This window comes from Lagopus leucura, unplaced genomic scaffold (assembly GCF_019238085.1).
Source record: "Lagopus leucura isolate 7727_CA_CO unplaced genomic scaffold, USGS_WTPT01 Super-Scaffold_73, whole genome shotgun sequence".
NCBI lineage: Eukaryota > Metazoa > Chordata > Aves > Galliformes > Phasianidae > Lagopus > Lagopus leucura.
In genome coordinates this window covers 49,521,685-49,544,753 of record NW_024962252.1, presented here as the reverse complement: position 1 = coordinate 49,544,753, position 23,069 = coordinate 49,521,685, and the positions used below count along the sequence as shown (strand labels likewise).

Below are 23,069 nucleotides of genomic sequence, written 5' to 3'. Positions count from 1 at the left end.
AGACAATATAAACTTAATGTAAAAACGGACTGTTATCCTTCTATCTTTTTCACTGTATTAGTCATACTGAATGACAACAAAAGTCATATTTAGCTTTAAAATCCGGAATTTGGCTAGGTATACCTCTTCTAACACTTCAGAACCTTCTACAGGGTAGAATCTGATAGACAAAAGGTTAGGAGAAAGATGTTGTATGCTTATCTACATACGAGCTTTCTAACCGTGGACTTATGCTACAATTTCATTATTTTACAGGAAAATTAATTCTTTGTGGCAGGAAGAATGCTTTAAAGCATCTCAATTCAGAATAAAATCAACATCCTTTTAAAGACAACTCCTTTGTTACGAATGCCTTATTACTATCTTCCTGAATCAGGCTTAGTTGGGCAGCATTTAAACAGAAAATCAGCAATATCAGCTTATTTGTGTGGTGTTAACACATTCACCCAGCTTTATATTAAAATACTAATGTATGACAGCAGAGGCATCCCTTCCGACCCCGTATGAGTAATGTGTACGAGAGCACAAGTGAATGAAGCAATGATTAGGAGAGAAGTGATGGAAAAGGCAATTGTGGTGAATTAAATTTAAGAAACAGAGAAATATATTTTCATGAACATTTCCACCTCTGCTACTGCCAGGAAAAAGAAACCTCTCTAACAATATGTGCATATCTTAGTTATACTATCAACAGGACAGACTTGCCTTTACATAGTTTTTTTTGTTTGTTTGTTTGATTGACCAAGTCAAAATCCCAAATCTAACCCTGAGAGAAGAGTAAGCATTCTACCTCTTACAAGGTAAGATCTTTTAACTATTTTTCAGTTGGTCTGAACTTGAGCTCTCAATTTCCTGTCATGATAAATTGCAATATAAAAAAAGAGAGCAAGAAAGAGGAGTTGATCCTCTTTTCTTATCTTTTCAATAGCTTACTGCAGTGAGATTTCTATTATGCTCTCTGCAAGGCTTGGCATTATTAATAGTACTGAGGTAACATATTAAGCTACTTGAATCCCTTTCAAAACAGGTGACAGTTCTCCCCACATCCCTAGTTTTCATGCTAATGGGCAGCCTCTCCTTAACATCAGCACATGCAAATTTTCTCAACAGATCTTCACAAGCCTTTGAAGAGATATCGCACTACGGAAAAGTTGATCTTACTATTGACTGAGGACATAATCCAGAGTCTGTTAAGTGCTTGTGGATTAACCTGCATATTCAATTTGCCCCACTCTAAAGGAAATATGCTGTAGCAGAGGAATGTGCTTTGTAGAGCACAAACCTTTTTATTCTGGACACATTCTCTGAAGATGAACTCCTACAAGAGAATCTTACAGCGTGCATGTTGGTTGGACAGTAAATATTTGCTTGCAAACCTGAGCAAAAAGCTGAAGAGAAGTTCTGCAGTGCTGCATCCACCTCCTCTATGCTGGGTAGAGCTATGAGCCGCGGAAGAAGAGCTTCAAGTGATTGGATGAAGAGCTGTGCGCTGTGCTGGTCTGCTTCCTGGTTTTTCAGCAACTTTAGAGAGAGAGCAGCAGTACGTAAGGACCTGGTACCTGGACAGTCTCGTGGTGTCTGCTCCTCATCAGCCAAGGAGCAATTGTCAGAGCCTATGTCCGAAACATCTGACCGGCCAGAATCCTTCTCTGCTGCCATGGAATACTGATCACATGAATCAAACTCAGTCCTAGAAAGATCCTGATCATCTACACTGAAGTTACTTTCACTGTACCTGGATCCATAAGACCGGGTCTTGCAATCAACTGATAAGAAGTTAGTTATATCTGGATAGACTATGTTGTGGCTTCTCTGAACAACATCTGGCTGGTCAATGGTTTCTGACTCTGGTTCTCTATAATGAATCTCTTTGCTTTCATGTCCAGCTGGAGACGGCAGTGAGTTTTTTTGACTTTCCAGATTATCCTCTGGAGTTGTCTGTCCCATATCTCCTTCCAAAGTAGTCTGACCAGTGTCTGTGGTAACGCTAATGCTAATATCAGGACTTTTCTCATTTCCTGATTCCCAGGCAGGATTTTCTGAGGAAAGAATGCGCCTCTGCCACCTGAAGTCAGCATCATTGATCTCCATGGAGTCCCTGCTTGTCTCAGTCCCATCCTTCAATTCTTCCAGGCGCCGGAGGAGCAGATGGACCTGTTCCTCACTAAGACCCCTGCCATGGCTTAGCTCATCCAGTGCTCCAAGCAGGGCGAATACGCAGGACACTGAAGCATAACATGCTTCAATACCACCCTTGATGCACGCTTCTGTCATCCCATCCATGATACTACAATTAAAACAGAATTTATCTAAGTGATGCAGCGTATATAGCGAGCCTGTCATTATCATCCAACACTAACCCTCCCAGAACTAGGAAAAACAGAAGTGAAATTGTCCTGTTGTACTACTTCTGGAAAAGACAACTAGAATTACAACAAATAATTACATCTCCCGTGTGGACACAGCCAATCTGTAAAGGGAGTGCCAACCAAGGAAATAGTTACTGGGCATTTTTTCCAGCATGCACAGTGCATTTTCCCTTACAGACAAGCACTCACACTGAAAAACGAAACAAACAAGCAATGCTCCCCTCCCCCAACTGAAATTAAGTTGTGTGTCCTGAATTAGCAAGAATGCTCTTTATGAGAATGAAGAATGCTTTTTGCTCAATCTGACAATGTTTCAATTCTGGATTACCTCCTTTGACTTCACCTTGGAAATGCACTTCCAAATAAGCACAATCACTTCATTGCAATGTTAGAACCCATACCTAAGAATTTCCAGGTGTAAAACAATTTATATGGGTATTTTTGTAAACTCCTCAAGGCGGTTACTTTTACAAACATGCCCAGACTTACTAAAAATCAGTAAAAGCTTTTATCCATCACATTGTTTCACAGCTTATTTCACTTGGGAGATACCCTGACTTGCTCATACGAGGGTATGCTTCTGAAGGTGCAACTATTTAAGTGTCTTGTGCACACAGGTTTAAGAGGATAAAGGAGGAAACAAAGCATACAGCTTGAGAAGATCCAGATGGGACTTCCTTTTAGAAATAGACCTCTTCCTGGATTCTGACTCAGAAGAGCAGGGCCCTGCCAAATCACAAAGCCTCCGAGGACTGCCAAGTATCTGAAGGAAAGGAAACATAAGTTATTAGAGGGTAATTTAAGTGTTATTTAAATACAATAAATGAGTCATAGTTTGGTCAAATGCTAGAACCTGAAGCAGCTGTACTGCAAATTCTCTCAGCAAACTAAAACAGCACACTTAAGTTTTATTTATGAAAGTTATCTTTCCTCTTTTTAAAAGGAGAAATGCTTATATAGAAAAATGACATATACAGCATGCATCACATACAGGTTGTTCTCTAGTGCTTTACATTACTGACTGAACATGTTTCAACTGAACTGCAACCAAGACAATCTCAAATGCCTAAATATACAAGTATATTGTATTATATTATATACTGAAGGGAGTTTTGCTCTTCAGTCACCCATTACAAAAAGTCACCCATGCAAAAACACACAAAGTGATTCCTTCTGTGAAGTGATTCAGGGAGAAAGTGTATTAATGAGCAGAAAGAGGTAACAGAGAGATCCTGAAGGTAAAAATATTGAACTAATATTTTCCTAAAATATCTTAAAAATGAAATGCAGATTGTCATCTTGCAATTGTTTAAAATTATAGGAAGGTAAGCGCCAGAATGACTGGGCGTTCTGACAGCAACCCTGTGGGTGGTTGTGTGGTGTTAGGAGGGATCTTCAGACAGCCTCTCTAACAAAAATTCTCTAAAGAAACCATTGTTCAAACAAATTATGGATGCTGCTTTGCAGTCCACAATACAAGAAGAATGCAGCCAATGTAAATGTGCTGTTTGAAGAAGTCTCACAAGCACTGCCACAGGTACAGGGTGACAGGCCATAAAGGACTGGCCTTGACAGCCACTTGTGACACTGGCAGCTTCCTTTTGACTACTCTAATATAGCTCAAGGAAACCATATTTCAAAAATCTGGCACATAATCAAAGCATACATTCCCCTTAATGTCAGGAACACTGCAGTGTGAGGATGAATGTCTTCTAGCAAGAGCAGAGAGTGGGGAAAGATGCCAAAGGAGCTGAGAACAGAATCACTACACTGCATGTCATCCAAAAGAGCAGTCATGACTCAGTGATAAGACCCACTCCAAGCGTGAACACGGAGTTGCCATAGCAGCATTATGGAGACAAATATATCTATTACAATTTTGTAAAACTAAAAATATTTATCAGAGTAGCTTTGATGTAAAAATTGTACTCAGAAAGGGGCAACTACAGCACCACTAGTGCTAAAGTATGGAACAGACAAATATGCACATCTCAGCAATATTTACTGTTAAATTAACGTTTTGCTTTACTTGCATGGATTTGCACCTGGACTTTACATCTTACCTCCTTCATAATTTTGATGGCTTCTACTCGGTGCTGAGGTGGTGGGTAAAGCAATATCCGGTGATACAGAGACTGCAGCACAGGCTTCATGGATTCCACTGTCCCCACCAGTCGAACCAGTTCTGCAGCAATATAGTATATGGTCCGTGCAACAGGCCCACTGAGGGCAGGTGCCGTGGATGAACAGCCTGAACCTCGGCCATGATCAGAGACCCCTGAGGAAGGTGAATCAGCTTCTAGACAGATGCTGCTGTGGGCAGAGGTGATAGTTTTGTCATGGATTGGATTTCCCAGGATTACCACTAGGGCTGGACACAGTTGCTTCCTAAGAAAAAGAGAAAAAGCAGCAGATGGTAACCAGAAAAATCTCACAGGAACAGAATGAAAATAGCCCATAGCGCACACTCTTGTTTTAATAATCAGTGAACAGCAGTGGTTAGATTGAATAACAAACTACATGAGGCTCTTTTAAACTCCCAGGCACCAGCAACCTAGCACATACACAAATGCTTCTGGGGGTTTTATAAAGATGATACTGATTTTCCAAGTTCATATTACTGCACCATGCTGTGTCCTTCACAGAATAGCATACTTCCCTCTTTAATTAGCTACAACATACCTCGAGGTAGGAACACCAAGTTTCTGCTGGCAAGTGTTTCTTCTGTCCAACTTGGGAACTTAAAAAAACCTGACCAAATGGAAAACAATCTCTGCTAACTGCATGGCTTGATGTTCCATTGCTGCTCTGAACATGCATGTATGTCACTAAGCAGCCCTAGCTGCGGGCTTTTGAGAATGCAATTAAAGTCCTCTACAGTAACTCCAAGTATGCAGTGTAAATTCTCATATGCCAGTAAACACACCACCCTTCCTTAAACTGTCTTTTTGCAGAAATGTTCAAATGATTCCACGTCAGCCAGTCCCTTCTCTTCCTCTTCGTCCTCCTCAACAACATGGTGGAATCAGAGTCAAAACCAACTCTGCCCTTTGTTCATTTAGCTGTTATGTCAGCCTTGCCTTCAGACGCTTGCCATTTTACTCTAGCTTGCAATATCATAGCTTATAAAACTGAAATGCTACATGAGAAAGCAATCCCAAACCCAATTTTCAACCATGTGCCTCAGAGGCTCAGCTAATACCTAGTACATACACCCAGTGACAAGTAATGCTTCAGCATCAAAAGTAAACCAGTACATACATCTTATTTCCCAAGCTTTTCATGCTGCCCAGAATTTTCACTGCCTCTCTTAAAAGACTTCGCTAAAACTGTTCAGCCTCCTAAACTCACAGTATAAAAATCATTTTTTAAAACAGATATCAGATAACGATATTGGGTCTGCTTATTCCATTTATTTAAAATGTAAACAGGGACATTTCAAAATGTATTAATTCACTGCCTCAGAGCAGGCACAAGTACAGTAGCAACAGCAACATATTCCCCACGTTAGTTCCATCGAAGTGCTTCTGTATCAAACTATGGAGAACACTCTGACAGATGAACAGAGCACTAAATCTTCTTTATCTTTCGAAGAACAAAGGCGATTATCAGTCTGGCTCACAACTTCACTAGACAGTTAATGGATTAGGGAATGCTTATGCTGCTAAAAACTGCAGACATCACCTTAACTATAAACCGTTTCATGTCTTCCTTGTGTTAATTTTATTCAGCTTTAGCATGTACCTGGAGGATACATACTACTTGGTAGCAAAGCAGGTTTAAAAGGTCCTGCCCCTCATGACTTGCCCTGATGATATACAAGCACAAACACAAATCTCTGCAGATTTGTAAACTGGATCATCAAAATAATATAAACTTAAATGAAACAGGAAGTGTTTTCTTTTAACTGTGATCATTTTGGTGACCTTGCTTACAGGATGACCCCAAAAACAGACTTAGGAACATAAACAAAGGGTTGTTTGAAATACAAGGGAAGAAACTTTCAAAATGCCATGAAAGAGAAAATGATGATTTTACACTGAAGCTCCCAGAGGTTTCAGTACGGAGTCTGCATGCAATGCTGCCAAGCGTTATCAGCCTGCAAGACATTCCTGACTTGCAGACACTGAGCACCAGGTTATGCAATTTTTTTCTGGGACAGCAAAGGAAGCTCTGAGTGCTCCTGTACGCTGCATCTTTTGAACTGGGCCAGAATTATACAATTCAACTTTAAAATCACAGGGTAAAAGTTGAGCATGAGGTCCTGTGAAATCCTCTATGAAGTACAAAACAAACCGACAGAGGGTTAATAGAGAGCTCTGCTCTTATCTGATGACTTCCTGCAGGCTTGTTTGCATGGGTGGTGGTGGGGAAAGGCCTTTCTACACTGGGGAAAGGTCACTTCTACTTATAAATTGACTATTTGTATTAGTCTTCAGATCTACTCACCATATCAGATCAGTGAATCCTTTGTGCTGGTGCATGGTTGGAGAGGAGCTGTTTAACATGGAGAGGATGCACTCCAAATAAAGAAGCTGAAGTTGTCGATTGTCACTGGCAAAAAGAAAAGATGCCAGTCATGTCACACTGAAACAAAGATTATTTACTTATTTTCAAGTAACTACATTAGTTTGCTTGAAAACCATACCACAATTTACATCAGTGATTTATTTTGATACTTCCTATGGATTTACAGTGGTACGATTGCTTTTATCATCCCATTTAATTTGTACAGCTGATGTGCAGCATGAAAATTACCTACTTCTTGTAGGTAATGTAAGGAAAATAGATTTAATTCATCAAATTTCACAGTAAGGAATAAGAAATTGATGCAAAAGATGACAAGAAGGAAAATAGCAATTATTTTTCAAATTTAATCTGAAATCTTGAAGTTGAAGAAACTCTTAAAAAAAGAGGAAAAATGGATGACTAGAAGAAGTTGGAATTATCAACAATTTCTTCTAGCAATCTTAAGGGCATTTAGACTACTTTCTTCTGGTTATCTTTTTGTTTCCTTGATGAAAACCACAACAGTTGCAAATCAATGTCTATAGGCAAAAACTTACACGATCACACAGCCCCTTTTCAGAGCCTTGTCAGTTATACTCTATAAATCAAACACAAAATGAGCTTAAAGAGGAAGAATGTGAAAGATCCTGTAGTCACTCGGAATCAATGTGTTTGTAATGTACAATGTACTTGTAACTATTCTCTGAATTAGCTGCAGGATTCAGCAGACAAGAGAAGTTAAGGTCTGCCAAAAGAAGGTAGCTTCCACAGCACTCACATTCTGGTTTACATTTTGAAAACTAAATGTTTTTTGCTGTGCTTTTTTGGTCCAAAATGAGAACTGGATGAATGTATCTCATGATGTGTGAGGGCAGCTCTGAAAGTAATGCCTCCTATTTTATTACACTGGCCACGACATCAGAGGTGACCGTTGGTAGCACGGCAGCAGAGGTTTAAACTTCCCAGCAACATTCCATTCCTTTTTTTTGTTTTGTTTTTTTTGCTGTGTGACAGACGGTAGCAGTCTGGCAAAATGGCGTCAGAAGCAAAGGTTGGCATTGCATTTCTATGCATTAAAAAGAGCGTGGCCAGCAGGTCGAGGGAGGTGATCCTCCCCCTCTACTCTGCCCTGGTAAGGCCTCATCTGGAGTACTGTGTCCAGTTCTGGGCTCCCCAGTACAAAAAAGACAAGGATCTCTTGGAAAGAGTCCAGCGGAGGGCCACAAAGATGGTGAAGGGCCTGGAGCATCTCCCCTGTGAAGAAAGGCTGAGTGAACTGGGTCTGTTCAGCCTTGAGAAAAGACTGAGAGGGGACCTGATCCAGGTCTATAAATATCTAAGGTGTGGGGGGCAGAATGGCGAGGCCAGACTGTTTTCAGTGGTGAGTGGAGACAGGACAAGGGGAAACAGCCAGAAACTGCAGCATAGGAAGTTCTGCACAATTGTGCGCAAGAACTTCTTTACAGTGAGGGTGACAGAGCACTGGAACAGGCTGCCCAGGGAGGTGGTGGAGTCTCCTTCTCTGGAGATGTTCAAGACCTGCCTGGATGCCTACCTGTGCGACCTGCTGTAGGGAACCTGCTTTGGCAGAGGGGTTGGACTCGATGATCTCTGGAGGTCCCTTCCAACTCCTATGATTCTGTGACTCTGTGATTTCTCTGTGTGGCAAAAATGGCACACAGTGGCATTCACTAATGCTTGCTGAATGTTTATGGATAACAGTGGAGGTAGTGGGTGATGCATTTCAGCAGTGGCAACAGCAAGTTATAAGACAAACCACATTCCAGATGGCCATGCACTGCTGCCACACCACAAAATGAAGAGCACCTTAATCAGTTCATCCAAATGAACTGGCAGATTATGATCAGGGAACTATGTACGGAACTGAGTATCAGCTTTATTGTATCGGAAACGATTGGCAACATTGGAACATCAAAAAATCTGCACCAAGTGGGTCATACAAATGCTCAAACAGGAATAGAAGGAACACAATATGTGAGTTTGTCAGGACCTATTGAACCAATGTGAAATAGAAAGTGACAGCTTCCTGGATCACATCATTACTGGTGACGAGATGTGACGTTACTACTATGAGGCAGAGTCAAAAGGGCTGTCCATGGAGTGGCAGTGTAAATTCCCCATGGAAGATAAAATACAAGATGCAGCTTTCAGCAGGTAAAGGAGATGTGAACTGTCTTTTGGAAGACTTCTGTACTTCTCAAAACCTGGACAAACAATCAATTGACCATTATATCATGATGCTGACCAAGCTGATAAAGGCTTGAATTTCCAGAGTCAGGCCGGAAAAGAAGACAGCCTTTCTATTGTAACATGATAATGCCAGGCCTCATATCAGTTTGAAAACTGTGGACTGCCAATCCTAGCTGCACTGACCTGCCACACCCACCATATAGCCCAGATTTGGCACCCTCTGGCTTCCATCCACTCAAGTTGATGAAAGATGGACTGTGTGGGCAACATTTTCCTAGCAACAATGCCATCACAACAGCAGCGAAACAGAGAGTCACCTCTGCTGGTGCAGATTTTTAGAAGCACAGCACACATGCTCTTGTCCACCACTAGTAAAAATGCATAGCTAATGGCAGTGATCATGTTGAAAAATAGTTTTTTGTAGCTGAGAATTTTCTCTATCAAATAGTGTTATTGTGCTCTTTGTGCATCTGTTGCAGTTTCCATGGAAATAAATAGGAGGCATTACTTTCAGAGCAATCTATGCATGACAGTAAGTAAAGAAATCTGTGAAGAATGTATGCACTTTAAATGAAATTAAATTTTCTGTCACTGTCTGTCTCAGTGTATTTTGTTCACTTAGATATTACAAGTTCTACTACATTTCACCACGTGCACTGTAATTGTTCTCTTTACAATTATTGCTTTCATGACATTCAGCAAGCCAAAAAAAGAAAACTTGTCCCTTGACAAGCTCTTCACTACTGTATGGAAGTTATCTACAGATTAGATTTGTTGGAAGCTCTTTAAAGCTAAACAGCGCTAAACAGTGAAATCAGCTTCTCAACTCAAGTGAAAATTAAATTAATGCATTATGAACAATACTTCTTATCACAAACAATTTAATCACAGTTTTATTCCATAATCTCAGAACTATGACAATACAATCACATGTATCAGTGAAACTCCCAATCTCCAGGTAACAAGTTCAAATTATAAACTGAAATAACTCACTTTATGACAGCCTGGAGCTTCTCGCAGAGCACAGTGAGGACAGATACAACATCATCACAAAGAGACTCAGCTGAAGTACCTCCAAAAAGGACAAAGATCAGAGGCATTACATATTTGCAGGGAGATTGCAACCTCAAATCACTGCATGGACTTTCAGAGTTGGTCAAAGCATATAAACAATAGGCATGGCAGCCAAAATTCAGACAGGACGCAGAAGAAAAAGTCCTAGATTGGAAACTGATCTCCATACAATGACAAAGCAGCAGTATTAAATCCAGAGAGAGCACTGATGCTTACGCACATTTAGAAAAGGTTAGCTGAAATTCAATTCAGGTAATAGAATAAGCAAATAATGACTATAAAAAAGGGACTAGCTCCAGTACTTCTCTGGGGAGCTAAACATCTCTGCAGCATTCCATACAGCTTCTCTCTCATCCACAGAGATCTTAAAAGGGGATCGTTTTTCGCTTTCAATATTTTAGCCTTCATCCACACAAGTTGTCCTACAGAAATCCAGTGAGAAAATTCAAAAGCAGGGAATATTTTGAACTCTCAGGGAAGACAGTGGATGATAAGCCAGAACGAGAGCAGAAAAACTCTCTTGTAAGGTTATAATTTGGCAAGTATAACTTCCCTAGTAACGTGCTTTCAAAAGCTGCCATAATACAAATGCCATCCCTGGCCCAAAATACAGTAAACACAGCCATTTCCAGATTCTACCATCTTGCTCTATGAGTCCGCTTCAATTTGGGAATCCACTTATTAACTCTTTCTCCAGAGCTCTGAAACACCTTAATTAAAGAAGTTAGCACTGTGAAACAACCATTTATAACTATGTGGAGAGCAATGCTGTTAACATGGCTCAAATGAAGGCACTACTGGCAATATCAGGAGCTAACAGGGCTGTTTCAGTTCTTACCACAAGTAACACAAACAGTAACATGCTATGAAGAAGGTAAAAGATCCTGAAGACGGAATTTCTGTGATTTCAACAGCTGTGTGCTGATGAATGGAAAGTGAAGAATTAATAAGTTGGATTGGAAGGAGTCACTAAAAAAGCTGTACAGATACCTTGACTTTTGAATTTCTGCAGGGTCTCATTATTTTCAATTGTCTGTTGAGAAAAGATAGATGTGCTATAATCAGTGCATGTAGCAGAAAAGTCAACGTACAAGCAATGCTTTAACAGCAGAGCTTTCTTAACAAATCCATGTCCTCTATCTTTATTTTTTTGTTGTTGTTGTTTAAGTGAAGCTTAATACCTTACGAAATGTTTAAACAATCACTTAGATCTAAGAAATTCATATCTCATTTAGCTGAACTGGGATTTGTAAACTCTTAAGGGATTTCCTACATCTACAAAAACACAGTAATAACTAGGCATGTAGGTCTCAATAAAAATAACTGAGAAAAAAAGCACAGTTTAGACTTCACAAGATACTTAGAAACCCAAATCCTCTGAGTATGGGAGAGTTTATCACACCATCATCATTAATATTGCAGTGCCAATACACAAATTAATGACAGTCGGGAATTGGAAATGACCTCTTACATCATTAGGCTCAGCTGTGGTATAGGATTCCTTCTATCAATGCAGTTCTCACATACCTTCACCTACGCTGCATTTAGAGCAGAACTAACAAAATTCAAATTTCAAATCCAAACTCAACTTCTAAAACAACAATCTTCCTTCTTCCTCTCCCCCCCCAAGTATTATGGCTAGTAAAATGAACATACTTAGCACACAGAGAAAATAACTTTAAGTAAACCTATGAATTCAGTTCTGCAGGTACTTATTAGGATAAAAATAATCTAGTCCAGCATTCCAAAACAGAAGTGGTCACCTTAACCCAAAACAGGTACAGGGAAAATAATCTGACCTTTACAATTAGTACCTGTTTCTTTATATACAAATATGCATAAACAGATCTAAGAAGCCAATGACATTTCAGATATGCCCAGAACATTTACAGTTTTGTGGACAATGTGTTGGGATTTCACTTAAGCAGCTCCCATGGATTTTAATAATGCAATAAACAGAAGTAATATTTTTGCTAACAACTGAGCAGACGAAAGATTCCATTAAATTACCTTCATTAAAAAGAGTAGCAATAAAAAACTCAATTACACTTTCAACAGCTGAGAATTTGTTCGGTTGATGTAAATATCTGTAACGTAGGATATTTTGGTGAAAGGATTTCCACAAATCTCAGGTAAACAAGCAAATAAAATAAAAGATAGAAAAGGAAAAGGTCAAAGTAGTCTGACATCAGAACAAAGCCTCTTTTGTTTAACAGAATGAGAACAAAATACGGCCAAATAGAGCCGCCAATGTGAGAGTTGCCTTCCTGATAGACTGCTCTAAGACAGGCACAAAGTCAGAGCCCAACAGAGCTTCCAAATGGGATTAGTTGTGGAAGGCTGAAATAAAATCCATAAGGCACAATAAACCAGTACAGTGCACTGCATTCAGAGAAACTAAACGGTATGCAGCTACGGAATGGAACCATTTGTTGATGCCAGAAGGCTCACCATATTTTCTTGCTTTTGTCGTAACTGTAAAGTCAAGTCACTCAACATTTGGCTGAGGGTTGCCCGCACAGCGGTGTTAATGCTCCGCTGGTGACAGCTAGATACATATGTCTCAATGCAAACCTGATGAGAAACAAGATAGCAATACGTAGATATTAACTGTAACTTACCAGTAACACACTTCAAGAGGATACCAAGGTCTCTTGCATGCAGATAGTCAGCCTGCCTTGTTATTCCATATTGCTTTATTAGCACATGAAAAGCTTTCAGCAATATGGGTAACTCAGTAAACAGCACCAAGTAAAATGCAGCTCATTAGTTAATAAGTCTCACAGCTGCAGGAATGGTAAGGCAAAATTGGCAAAAATCTTCCCCTTCTGTCAAGCCCAACTGAGTTTGGCACTTGCTTTGCGCTTAAACAAAAATATATCTTCAAATGTTAGTTTGATTGATCTTTTCTAGAGACTTATTCACAACTATCACTTGGCAAGTCTGTATTCTGTATGACATAAATACACTCCAATCCTTTAAAGTTGTTGTTTTAGTAATAAGTATTCGCCCATCTTTTTTCTGTAATTAGCGTAAGGGCAAATAGTGCCTCATGAGCGTAGTAGCCTTCTATGACACAGTGACTATATCAGTTTACAAGAGAAGATCAACTGATGTTACCCACCTGGACTACTGTAAGGTCTCTGATACAGTCCCAAAAGACACCCTTATCTCTAAATCGGAGAAACATGGATGCAAAGGGTAGACTATTCAGGGGCTAAAGAATTGGCTGGACAGTCACAGCTGGAGGATTGCAGTCCTTAGCTCTGTTCTTAAATGGAGCCTGGCCATGAATGGTGCCCCCCCCAGGGGTTCATCTTCAGGCCAGTGTTCTTCAACATCTTAATCAGTGACACAGACATTGAGTGTACCCTCAACAAGTTTGCAGATGACACCAAGCTGAGTGGTGCAGTCAATATGACAGAAGGAATGGATGCCATCTAAAGGGATTTCAACAGGCTTGAAAAGTGTGCCCACGTGAACCTAACAAGGTTCAACAAGGCTAAGTACAATGAGCTGCACCTCATCCAGAGCAATCCCTGTCCTGAGTAAAGACTGAGAGAAGAACCTGTTTGCCCTGCTGAGGAGGACTTGGGGATTCTGGTAAAAGAAAAACTTGATGAGGGCCAGCTGCGCACATTTGCAGCCCAGAAGGCCAACTATTCTGGCCTTCATCAGAAGAGGAATGGAAAGCAGGGACAGGGAGGTGATTGTCCCCATCTGCTCTGCCCTCATGAGGCCCTACCTGGAGTATTGTGTCCAGGTCTGAGGCCCCCAGCACAAGAAAGATACAGAGCCATTAGTGTTGGTCAAGAGAAGGGCCACAAAGATGATCAGAGGTCTGGAGCACCTCTCTTATAAAGAAAGGTTGAGACAGATAGTCTTGTTCAACCTGGAGAAGAGAAGGTCCTGGGGAAACCTTCCAGTACTTAACTGGAGCTTATAAACAGAGAGAAACTGACTTTTCTCACAGTCTTACAGAGATAAGACTAGGGGGAGTGGTTTTAAACTAAGAGAGGGATATTAGATATTAGGAGGACATTCTTTACTCAGAATGGTCGTGAAGCACTGGAACAGGCTGCCAGAGAAGCTGTGGATGCTCCATCCCTAGAGGTGTTCAAGCCAGCTTGAATGGGGCCCTGAGCAGCCTGATCAAGTGGGTTGCAACTAGATGATATATAAGGTAACTTCCAACAGATACCATCCTATGATTCCATTATACTGAAGCATATATGTATACACATATGCAGTTATTATTCAATATGGCACATACATCTACATCTGAAAGCCTCTAAATGGCTTTTCTTACTACAGAAGATACTATTGTGATACACCATAAATTACATAAATATTTGCCTTTTAAATACTGGCAATCAGCCTAAAGTTTCCTTAGCTGGGAGAACCCCAGTGAGAAGCCTACAATGAAAGAACATCAGTGTATCATCTAGTTCCCAGCTCCATGCTCAGCTGTTTGCAGTTTTTTGACACTGCATTGTGACCAAAATTCTGTTGGACTCTTGCCTCAAGATGTTACACAAATAGCTACCAAAGCATAATACAGCTGGGATCCAGGGGATAGGACATTACAAATGGCAGTCTCTCAGTTCTTATTGCTCTTTCTCAAGATTCCAATCCCCTCCCAAAACAAAGGATTTTATTGACCTTGAGAGCAATTGGCATGTGAAGGTGATTTTGTAAGTTAAAAGAAAGGATCAACTATTCCCATCATTCAGTTACCACCCTCCAGAGAACAAAGAATCCTAAAGCCTATTTACCACAAAGAGTCAGAGAGGCCGTACCATTCCAAATGCTGCTGAGCTGCTGGACACGGAGGAACAATTGTTCTCGATCTCTCTTTCTAGAGTTCCTGAATTAATTGATAGAATGCCATTCTCAGAGATAGGCTGACTTTCTGGTAAGAGCATGGTTGATATCATCTTTTTCTTCCCCCCTCCCCATGCCTGTGAAAGAGTGACAGCACTGTCCACGTGAGCTCTGATCTTATAGAAGGTGTGCATTCTAAAATGGCTGGGCAAGGTACCTTTTGAAAAGCCACTGATGAAGGATTGCCAGTAAAAATTCGAGAGCTCAGGGCCCCAAGGAGGTATGCAATGGACATTTTGATCATTTCATGCATTCGGGGACTTCCAGCTCTATTGCATGCAAAGCACAACTAAGAGCAAAACACAGAAGGGTTAGCTAATGAAACAACAGAACCAAACAAACTTTCAAAATGTAGATGGAAGTAACAAATACACACATGACAAACAACGGTTAGAACATAAGTTACACTTTCTTGTAGTGGTCCAGGCAAGCATGAGAAGTTTCACATAGCAAGATTTAATCTGTTTTCATTACTAGTAATACTTAAACCATATAATGTAGTACTCTTCTTGTTGGATGCTTCATTCATTTTAGGCTGAAAATATTCAGTAAGATTCATGGCGCTATTGATTTGTACATATTAACTGAGAATGACTAGACAATGCAAAACAACCAGGTGGTAGCCCTGTTTGTCACAGTGAATCCCCAGATTGAGGTCCACCAGTAACACAGGCAGCATCTTTCCAATCCTGCAGTAGCTCCTGCTTTGCTACAGAGGGCAGGCTAGGAAAAGTAAGGGACCTGGAAAAGAAATGCCAAATAACAGGGATAGTGAAGTGCATAGCTCCCCTCTGCCATCTTTATATTAGAGCAAGTCAGAACAATAAATGCTGGGGCTAAGAAAATGCTGAACTCAGAAATCATTATCTGTTTCCTACCGCCTATACACTGTAGAATTCAGGTAGAAAGGAATACTGAGTCCAACTGATAAAGTCTTTCCCTTACCTAAAACCTGGCTGAACAGAACCTGAGGAAGCATGTATTGCTTGAAGGGATTTGCTAAATAGAAAGAGGTAAGCATTCAGTGAAACAATATTTTCTCAGGGATTGTGGAGAAAATACCTGTACCTCCAAACATACCAAAAATCAGAAGGGTTTAAAGAGCCATTAAATGCTTTTCCCAGCATGTATTTTGTCTAAGTCAGATTTCTTTGCTTGCAGCAGAGATGGACTAAACTGAATTAATCATCTCATGCCCTACATGTTGGAAAGTTTGCTGCGAAAAACTGCAGCAAGGAAACAATCTGTTTTCTTCTGTTTGGGATGTTAACTTAGGAAGGGTTTAGTAAAACTTAAAACAGTTTGAATGGCTCTAAATACCAGTCCAGCTCAATCTTGCTGCAACCTTGACAGGTGGGCTTACAAAGACTTCCAAAAACAGCCACACTTCATGGAAATGGAAATCTCACATAGCAAAAAGAAACCAAGGGATGAGTTGGGCAGAACATCTGTTTAAACAAAAAAAAACTCCCCTCACAAATGGTAAAAACTGAGAAGGAATTCATCTCTGAGGCTTTACATGCACAAATTTCACTGGGAGTCTAGCAAGGAACATTTAAAGAACCCTCTTGTTGTGGTCGGGTCTGAAATATGGCAATATTAAGAACTAATAAGTCTTTATTTTCAAAAAGAACAGTTAGCATACACATTGGGAGGAAATAGATGGTATGTAAAAACTGCAAGGACATGTACGTCATCCTTACATTGCTTCATGGGCATTTCATGGGCTTCATTTAGCTCTCCCCTACATTAACAATATAGTTTCAGAAAACATTCTGTACATAACCATGTGTGCTGTGCAGGAGAATGAAGTATTTCTGTGTCTCTTCTCTAACTTGAGTCTACAGTCCAGTGGTTTGCTACACAATTCATACAGAAATGCTCGCTTAGTAGAACTGCACACATATGGTTTTCTACAGCCAAAGCTCCTCTACAACTTAAGACTTTCAGACTAAAATCTGATTGGAAAAAAGGGGAGACACACCTAGTAGCACCTAGATAACACCACGTATCCAGAGGCATAATAAAATCTTTACTTGGACGTATTAGGAAAAATAAACACAAAACTAGAGGGCATATTGTGGCACGTCTGCTGGTGAGGCATGTTGTAGTCCACACATCACCCTTTATTGAAACTCAGTAGTATTAGGGTTGCACCAGAATTAGCACAATACTGTATTATTAAGAACACAAGGATGTTTTCCTATTGCAAAATACAAAACAAAATAAACACGAGGACTTGTATGCTATAGCATTGCAAGTCCACTATCATCAGTCAATTTCAAAAAGTACGCCTTCTCATGCAAGCCCACCAGTTCTGTACAATTTGTAGTTGTATTTTCATACTAGACATAGTAGTATGAGCCCTTAAGATGGCAGCTGCGATTTGGACTACTTCAGATGCAGGCAGGATACACATAGAAGACACAGTCTAGCTGGAGGGGAAACATTAAATGGCTCCAACAGTGGTACAACTGAGGCACTTACCTCAGCAATCTTCAACACTGAGCTCCCATTCAGCTCAAATGTGGAGGTATATGTTATACAGAGCAAGACCTTGAATCAAAAGAGAGGGAAGAAAGAAAGAAAATTTAAATTTCATTTGTTATTGCTTCTCTTCCCCATTCATGCATTTTCAGCTACCTCTCTTTTCGTTTTTAGAGTAGATATCAGAAGCTTTTCAGCACCAAGCTACTGGAATAAAGGGGTTGGCAATATCAAGGAACTTAGTTGCTTCCTCCTGAAAAGTTGCAACAGTTGGCACCAGAGGCGTAGCCCAATGGACTACTTATCAGTCTCGCACATCTGGCCAAGGAATCTGTGATCAGTCTCAGCCTTGAAAACCAGTTGATAGCCAAAATCTATTTATACTTCACCCACAAGCTTTCCATGATTTATAATCAGTCCATTCATTTATTACCGCTAGTGTGACAAACGAGGGAGGAAAAATGTATGAAATACAAATTATTATCAGATGACACAGACGCATGTATTATGTGAAACAAGCCATTAATTGCCGCTTGGCACAGAAAGGACTTCCAAGCCTTAGGGTACTTCCAGTAAGTATACTGTAGTCACTTGATAATGCACAGTAAAAAGTAATTCTCAGACTCCAGTTCACAAGGGATTAGGAATGAAGGTAGTGTTGTACGATGTTTTCACCATCTGGCAATGTCCCTCCTTCCACCTTACTCTCTCCCTCATCTCCCTTTCCAATCCCTCCAGCACTACGGAAGACTGATAGAGTCTGATCTACTGTACTCTTTCTTCACTGTGTTGCCCTTTCCACAGTAAGTTGGAACAACAGAAAATTACTGTAACAGTTTGAAGGAGCAAGCTGGATCACCTCTCATTTGCAAGTCGCATCACCTCTGTAGATCATGATGATCTCTACAACCACCTCAAAGTCTTCAAAAAGAACAAAGGAACCACAGACAACTCTAGTACTGCTTAAGCAAGCTGAAGCCCCTGAACCTTCCTCAATACTACTTAATCTCTGGGAGAGTTCTCCTCCGTGCTGTTATTTTGCACCATAGGAGAAAAATCCATTACTAGGAAACAAGCATTTAATAATTTTAGGGCAATTTGAACACTAAATACAAAAGAAGCTCTGAGCATTATCTGTTTGCTCTTACATGTACAGACAAAGTGCCTGCCCATAAGCGAGTGCATCATTTTTCGGTAGAACATAAATAACCTCCTTCACATTTTGACAGTCAGTGTGAAAAGCTTCTACCCACTGAAATACATGGTATCTTTAGGTTTTTGGTTTTTTTTTTTTATTATTATTCTTTACTTTTTTCAGCAGAAGAATTGTATTTCACTACAGGTTATCACACCTTATCCACAATTTATTTGATTGCATTTTTATAATAAAAAGAAAATACTGGCCAGGGCCTTGTTCCTATTCCTAGGAAAGATGATTATACAACCAGAAGTGTTCCAAAAACAACATTATGTAACAGCAGCTTTATATAGTTTATATATGATATCTAGCCCTGATTCACACTCAGTTCTTTGTAAGTAGATGCTGACAGATTTGGACAAACACTAGAGGTAATGAGAAATGAAAAGGACATGCTACTCTTGTGTAGTACAACGTTTGTGTCCTATCATCTTTTTTTTTTTTTTTTTTTACACATTTAGCTTTAGAGATAAACATTTTCTAAGCCAACTTTCTTCACAGTTTTCAAAATCACAGAAACATACAAAGTTATCTGCCAGACTCTGCATATTCTTGGCTTACTTAACTTGTTCCCATCCTCCCCTACAAATTGTTTCTAAGATCTGGAAGACAGTTTCTGACCATGCACAAGACTGTCTTCAGCTATGATTGCTGTCAGCACTGCTGCAGAGCTCATTTACAGTCTCGGCAATGTTCCAGGCACTTAACTCATGTTTTCCCATTTCAATGGAACAGGATGACAGCAGTTTTTTCTGAGATTATTGGATGAAAGATGGGATTAAACAAACAAACAACCCTTAATCATTCAGATGCACTACAGACACTGATTCTCCAGGCAATATATCCCTGTGGTGGGTTAACCTTGGCTGGCACCCAGGTGCCTACCATGCTGCTCTCATTCCCCCTCCTCATTACAATGGAGAGAATAGTGATGAAAAACTCACAGCCATGATAAAGACAGGGAGTTTGCTCACCAATTACTGTCAAGTAATTTAATTGACTGCAAATTAGTAACAGAGTAGGATACTGAAAAAAAAAAAAAAAAAAAAAAAATTCAAACTACCTTCCCTCCTTTCCCCCCTGCTCTTCTTCCCAGACTCAACTCCCCCAAGCAGTTCAGGGGAACAAAGAATGGAGACTGCAGTCAGTCCATAATGCTTTATCTCTACAGCTCCTTCATGGTCATCCTCTGCTTAAAGTGGGGTCCTTCCCATAGGATGCTGTCCTTCTTGAACCAATCCTGTGTGGGCTTCCCACAGGCTGCAGCTTTCCATGCATTGCTCCAACACAGCTCCGTATTATGGGGACCACCCTTCAGGCACTGTTCCAGCATGAACCCCCAAGGGCAGAGCTCCCTCAGCCTTTCCCCACCACAGGCTCCGTTCCATGAGCTGCAGCTCAGGCTCAGGCTGTGGGGCTCTCCTTGGGCTGTATGCCCTTCAGGACACATACACTGTTGCACCGCAGACTCCTTCATGTCTGCATGGGGAGATCTCTACACAGTGCCTGTGGGCTGCAGAGGGACAACCTACTTCTCCATGGGCCTTTCCTGGGCTGCAAGGAGCTTCTGCTCCACTCCTGGAGCACCTTCTACCCTCCTTCTGTGCTGACCTTGGGGGCTGTAGGGCTGTTTCCTCACATCTTCTCATTTCTCCCTTTCACAGTTGCAACATTTTTTGCCCTCTCTATAAATATGTTATCAATGAGGCACAACCAGCATCACTCACTAGCCCAGCTCAGGGCAGCAGCTGGCTTGTTTTGGAACTGGCTCCTATGTGACATGGGGCAGCTGCTGGGTCCTTCACACAGAGGCCACCACTGCATTACCGTACTACCAATGCAAATCCAATGCAATCCCAGAGGCTGCTTAACTGCTCACAATACTAATTCAAGCAGTCTATATTAAAAAAGTTAAGAAAAGAGACTTTCTTATGCAGTGACATTTTGTTTTCACAACCACTTGTACTGGAGGTGAAAAAACATTTATATTACAAAGCATTTCCTAGTACCACTTTTACTACAAAAAGTTGGAAAATCAGCTTCTGCTTTGCATCACTGTGGTGAAATCTTAATTGGTATGGACTTTAAAACAACCTTTTGTTTTTAGAGGAGCTCAGATAACTGTAGAGATAGTTTCAAAAAAATCACACAACCTCTAGGATGTTATAACTGGCTTGTATTATCTTGCAAATGCCTGGATGAGATCAGATTTCCGTAAATGGCCTACCCATAATGAAAACATTAATTTTAATTACTGTTGAAGCTCTGCCTGTCATAGAGCAAGAAATACGATTCCCACTCCTTGGAGTCCCAGGATACCAATTGTAGTACAAGATTGCACACACAGGCAGTTTTCACAATAGGTAAGAATGAAAAAAAAAGTGCTTCTACACTGAAAGTTAGTGGACACAAAATGACTTACAGTATTCAAAGGGAGGTGGAATTTAACTTACATTACAGTGTCTATTTTAAGGAGATCTCTTACAGAGGGAACATTTAGGTTATGAGAGTGCTAAGTGCTGCCAGCCAAGTTCTCCAAGTGCTTACTACATATTTGTAGTGAAAGGCAATTGTAACACTGAAGAGCGTATGGTGGAATCATGAACTCAACAAGGTGTGGAAGCAAGCAAGCAGTGCCCCCAGGACAGTGAAGGAGGGCAAAGGTACAAATCTTAAAAATAATTGTAATCTACGATGACAAAAGGATGCTTCATCAATTCACTGCATTTAAGCGTGCAAGTCCAACATCAAAACACCAGTGACACCATTTTACTCTTCCAGCGAAGTCCCATTTTAACATCTGCGTTTCTTATATCTGGGATGCATGCAGTCACTTTAGACCTGAGAGAGTTGAATCTTGCAGCCATTTCTAATCTTCTTATGGGACTCATAAAATAAGTCTTTCCTGACTTAATTTACATGTAGTCTAGTAAAATATTACGCATTATATACTTGAATGATTCCCAAAACTTCCTCCCCTAGAAGAGTAAAAACAATCAGAAAACAAAGTAGGACTACTCATCTTGCTTAATAATTTGACATTTAAAACAGTCATACAGTATTTCTGCAAAATAGAACAGCAGATGTCTTTGTATTCGGCACAATAGCTACTAACCTGGCCAGGTTACATTCTTTGGCTCTGGAAGGAAAACAAGGGCTGAAGAAATAAAGTGCATTAATGAACTTATGCACACAGTGCCATCATGTACCACCATACAAAGCACAGTGAGTTTTTAATTATGAAGAGAAAGGAGGCAGTGTCTCCCATGAATTAGTAAGCCCATGAAAGGCCTTGCTATCACCAGCAACTGGTGCTCAGCATTCGGCATGCACCAGGGCTTCAAATGAAAGGGTAGTATCTGCTATGGAAGAGCCTCACAAATTATCAGTGGTGACACGCTGAATGCTCCCAGATGACCGTGCTCATTAGTTTGCTAGACAAGAACAGAACTACTGCTGAGCACTATTTATGGTGGTGTGAAACCAACTGAAACTTCTGCATACGTAGTACAGTTGTAGGAAGAAGTGATTTAAAGCAATTGCTTAACGGATATTTAACTGGCTTTCTTAATAGCTCTGACAGCGACTTTGTCATTAGAAATGCAATACTCAAGAGAAAGGAAGGTTTTTGAAGAAAATGAAAAGGTTGAGCAGCATTGCTAGGCTTGCATTTTGTACTTCACAGGTTACAATGTATTTAGGTACACTGCAGTACTTTATGAACCCGTAGACAGTTCCAGTGAGAAAAAAAAAAAATAAAAAATTGAAAGATGTCAAAGTTCTTATGCTCCTTTTCTCATGAAAAATGACATTTTAAAGAGAGATTCAGGCACTTCAGTCATGAAATAAGTGCTTTTTGGTCTGCTTGCTCATGGTGCTGGGAAACTCCCTTAAAATAGAAGAGATAGTATAATATATGAGTCAAAAAAAATGGAAAAAAGAGGCCAAAAAATGGAAAAAAAAGGGGAAAGTGTAAAAGGATGAGAAAGACTAACAGCATTAGGAGGGGGAAAAAAAAGGAAAAAAAGGAAAAAAAAGCAATTAACTAGTAAAACCCAAAAGAAAGATAATTATAGTAAGGAAGTTATAGGTGGGGCATCTAAAAACAAAGGAAGTCAAAACATCGATCTGTTCCATGTATCTTTATAACAAATATTCTTAAGGCAACCACTTTACATACGCATAAGTAATTACATGTTTGAGTATTCTTTCCTTGCTACAATTTATGCTAGTATTAAAAAAAAATAAATGGTTACAGCATAACTGTAACATTTAGAAACTATAAGAAAGGGAAAAGCGCAAGAAAGGAAGTTAGCGACCACCCATTCGTAGAGACT

At 40.2% G+C, this 23,069-nt stretch overlaps 1 protein-coding gene across 1 annotated transcript in view; it reads right to left on the bottom strand.

The window, feature by feature from the left end:
* ARFGEF3 (ARFGEF family member 3) overlaps positions 1-23,069 on the bottom strand; it is an 86,374-nt gene that overhangs the window by 35,366 nt on the left and 27,939 nt on the right. The window contains exons 5-12 of the mRNA XM_042884831.1: positions 17,535-17,603; positions 12,615-12,737; positions 11,154-11,196; positions 10,083-10,161; positions 6,819-6,923; positions 4,433-4,757; positions 3,020-3,132; positions 1,377-2,287 (exon numbers count right to left, since the gene is read on the bottom strand). Coding sequence (XP_042740765.1) covers positions 1,377-2,287; positions 3,020-3,132; positions 4,433-4,757; positions 6,819-6,923; positions 10,083-10,161; positions 11,154-11,196; positions 12,615-12,737; positions 17,535-17,603 — 1,768 coding nt within the window. The remainder of the gene's footprint in view (positions 1-1,376; positions 2,288-3,019; positions 3,133-4,432; positions 4,758-6,818; positions 6,924-10,082; positions 10,162-11,153; positions 11,197-12,614; positions 12,738-17,534; positions 17,604-23,069) is intronic.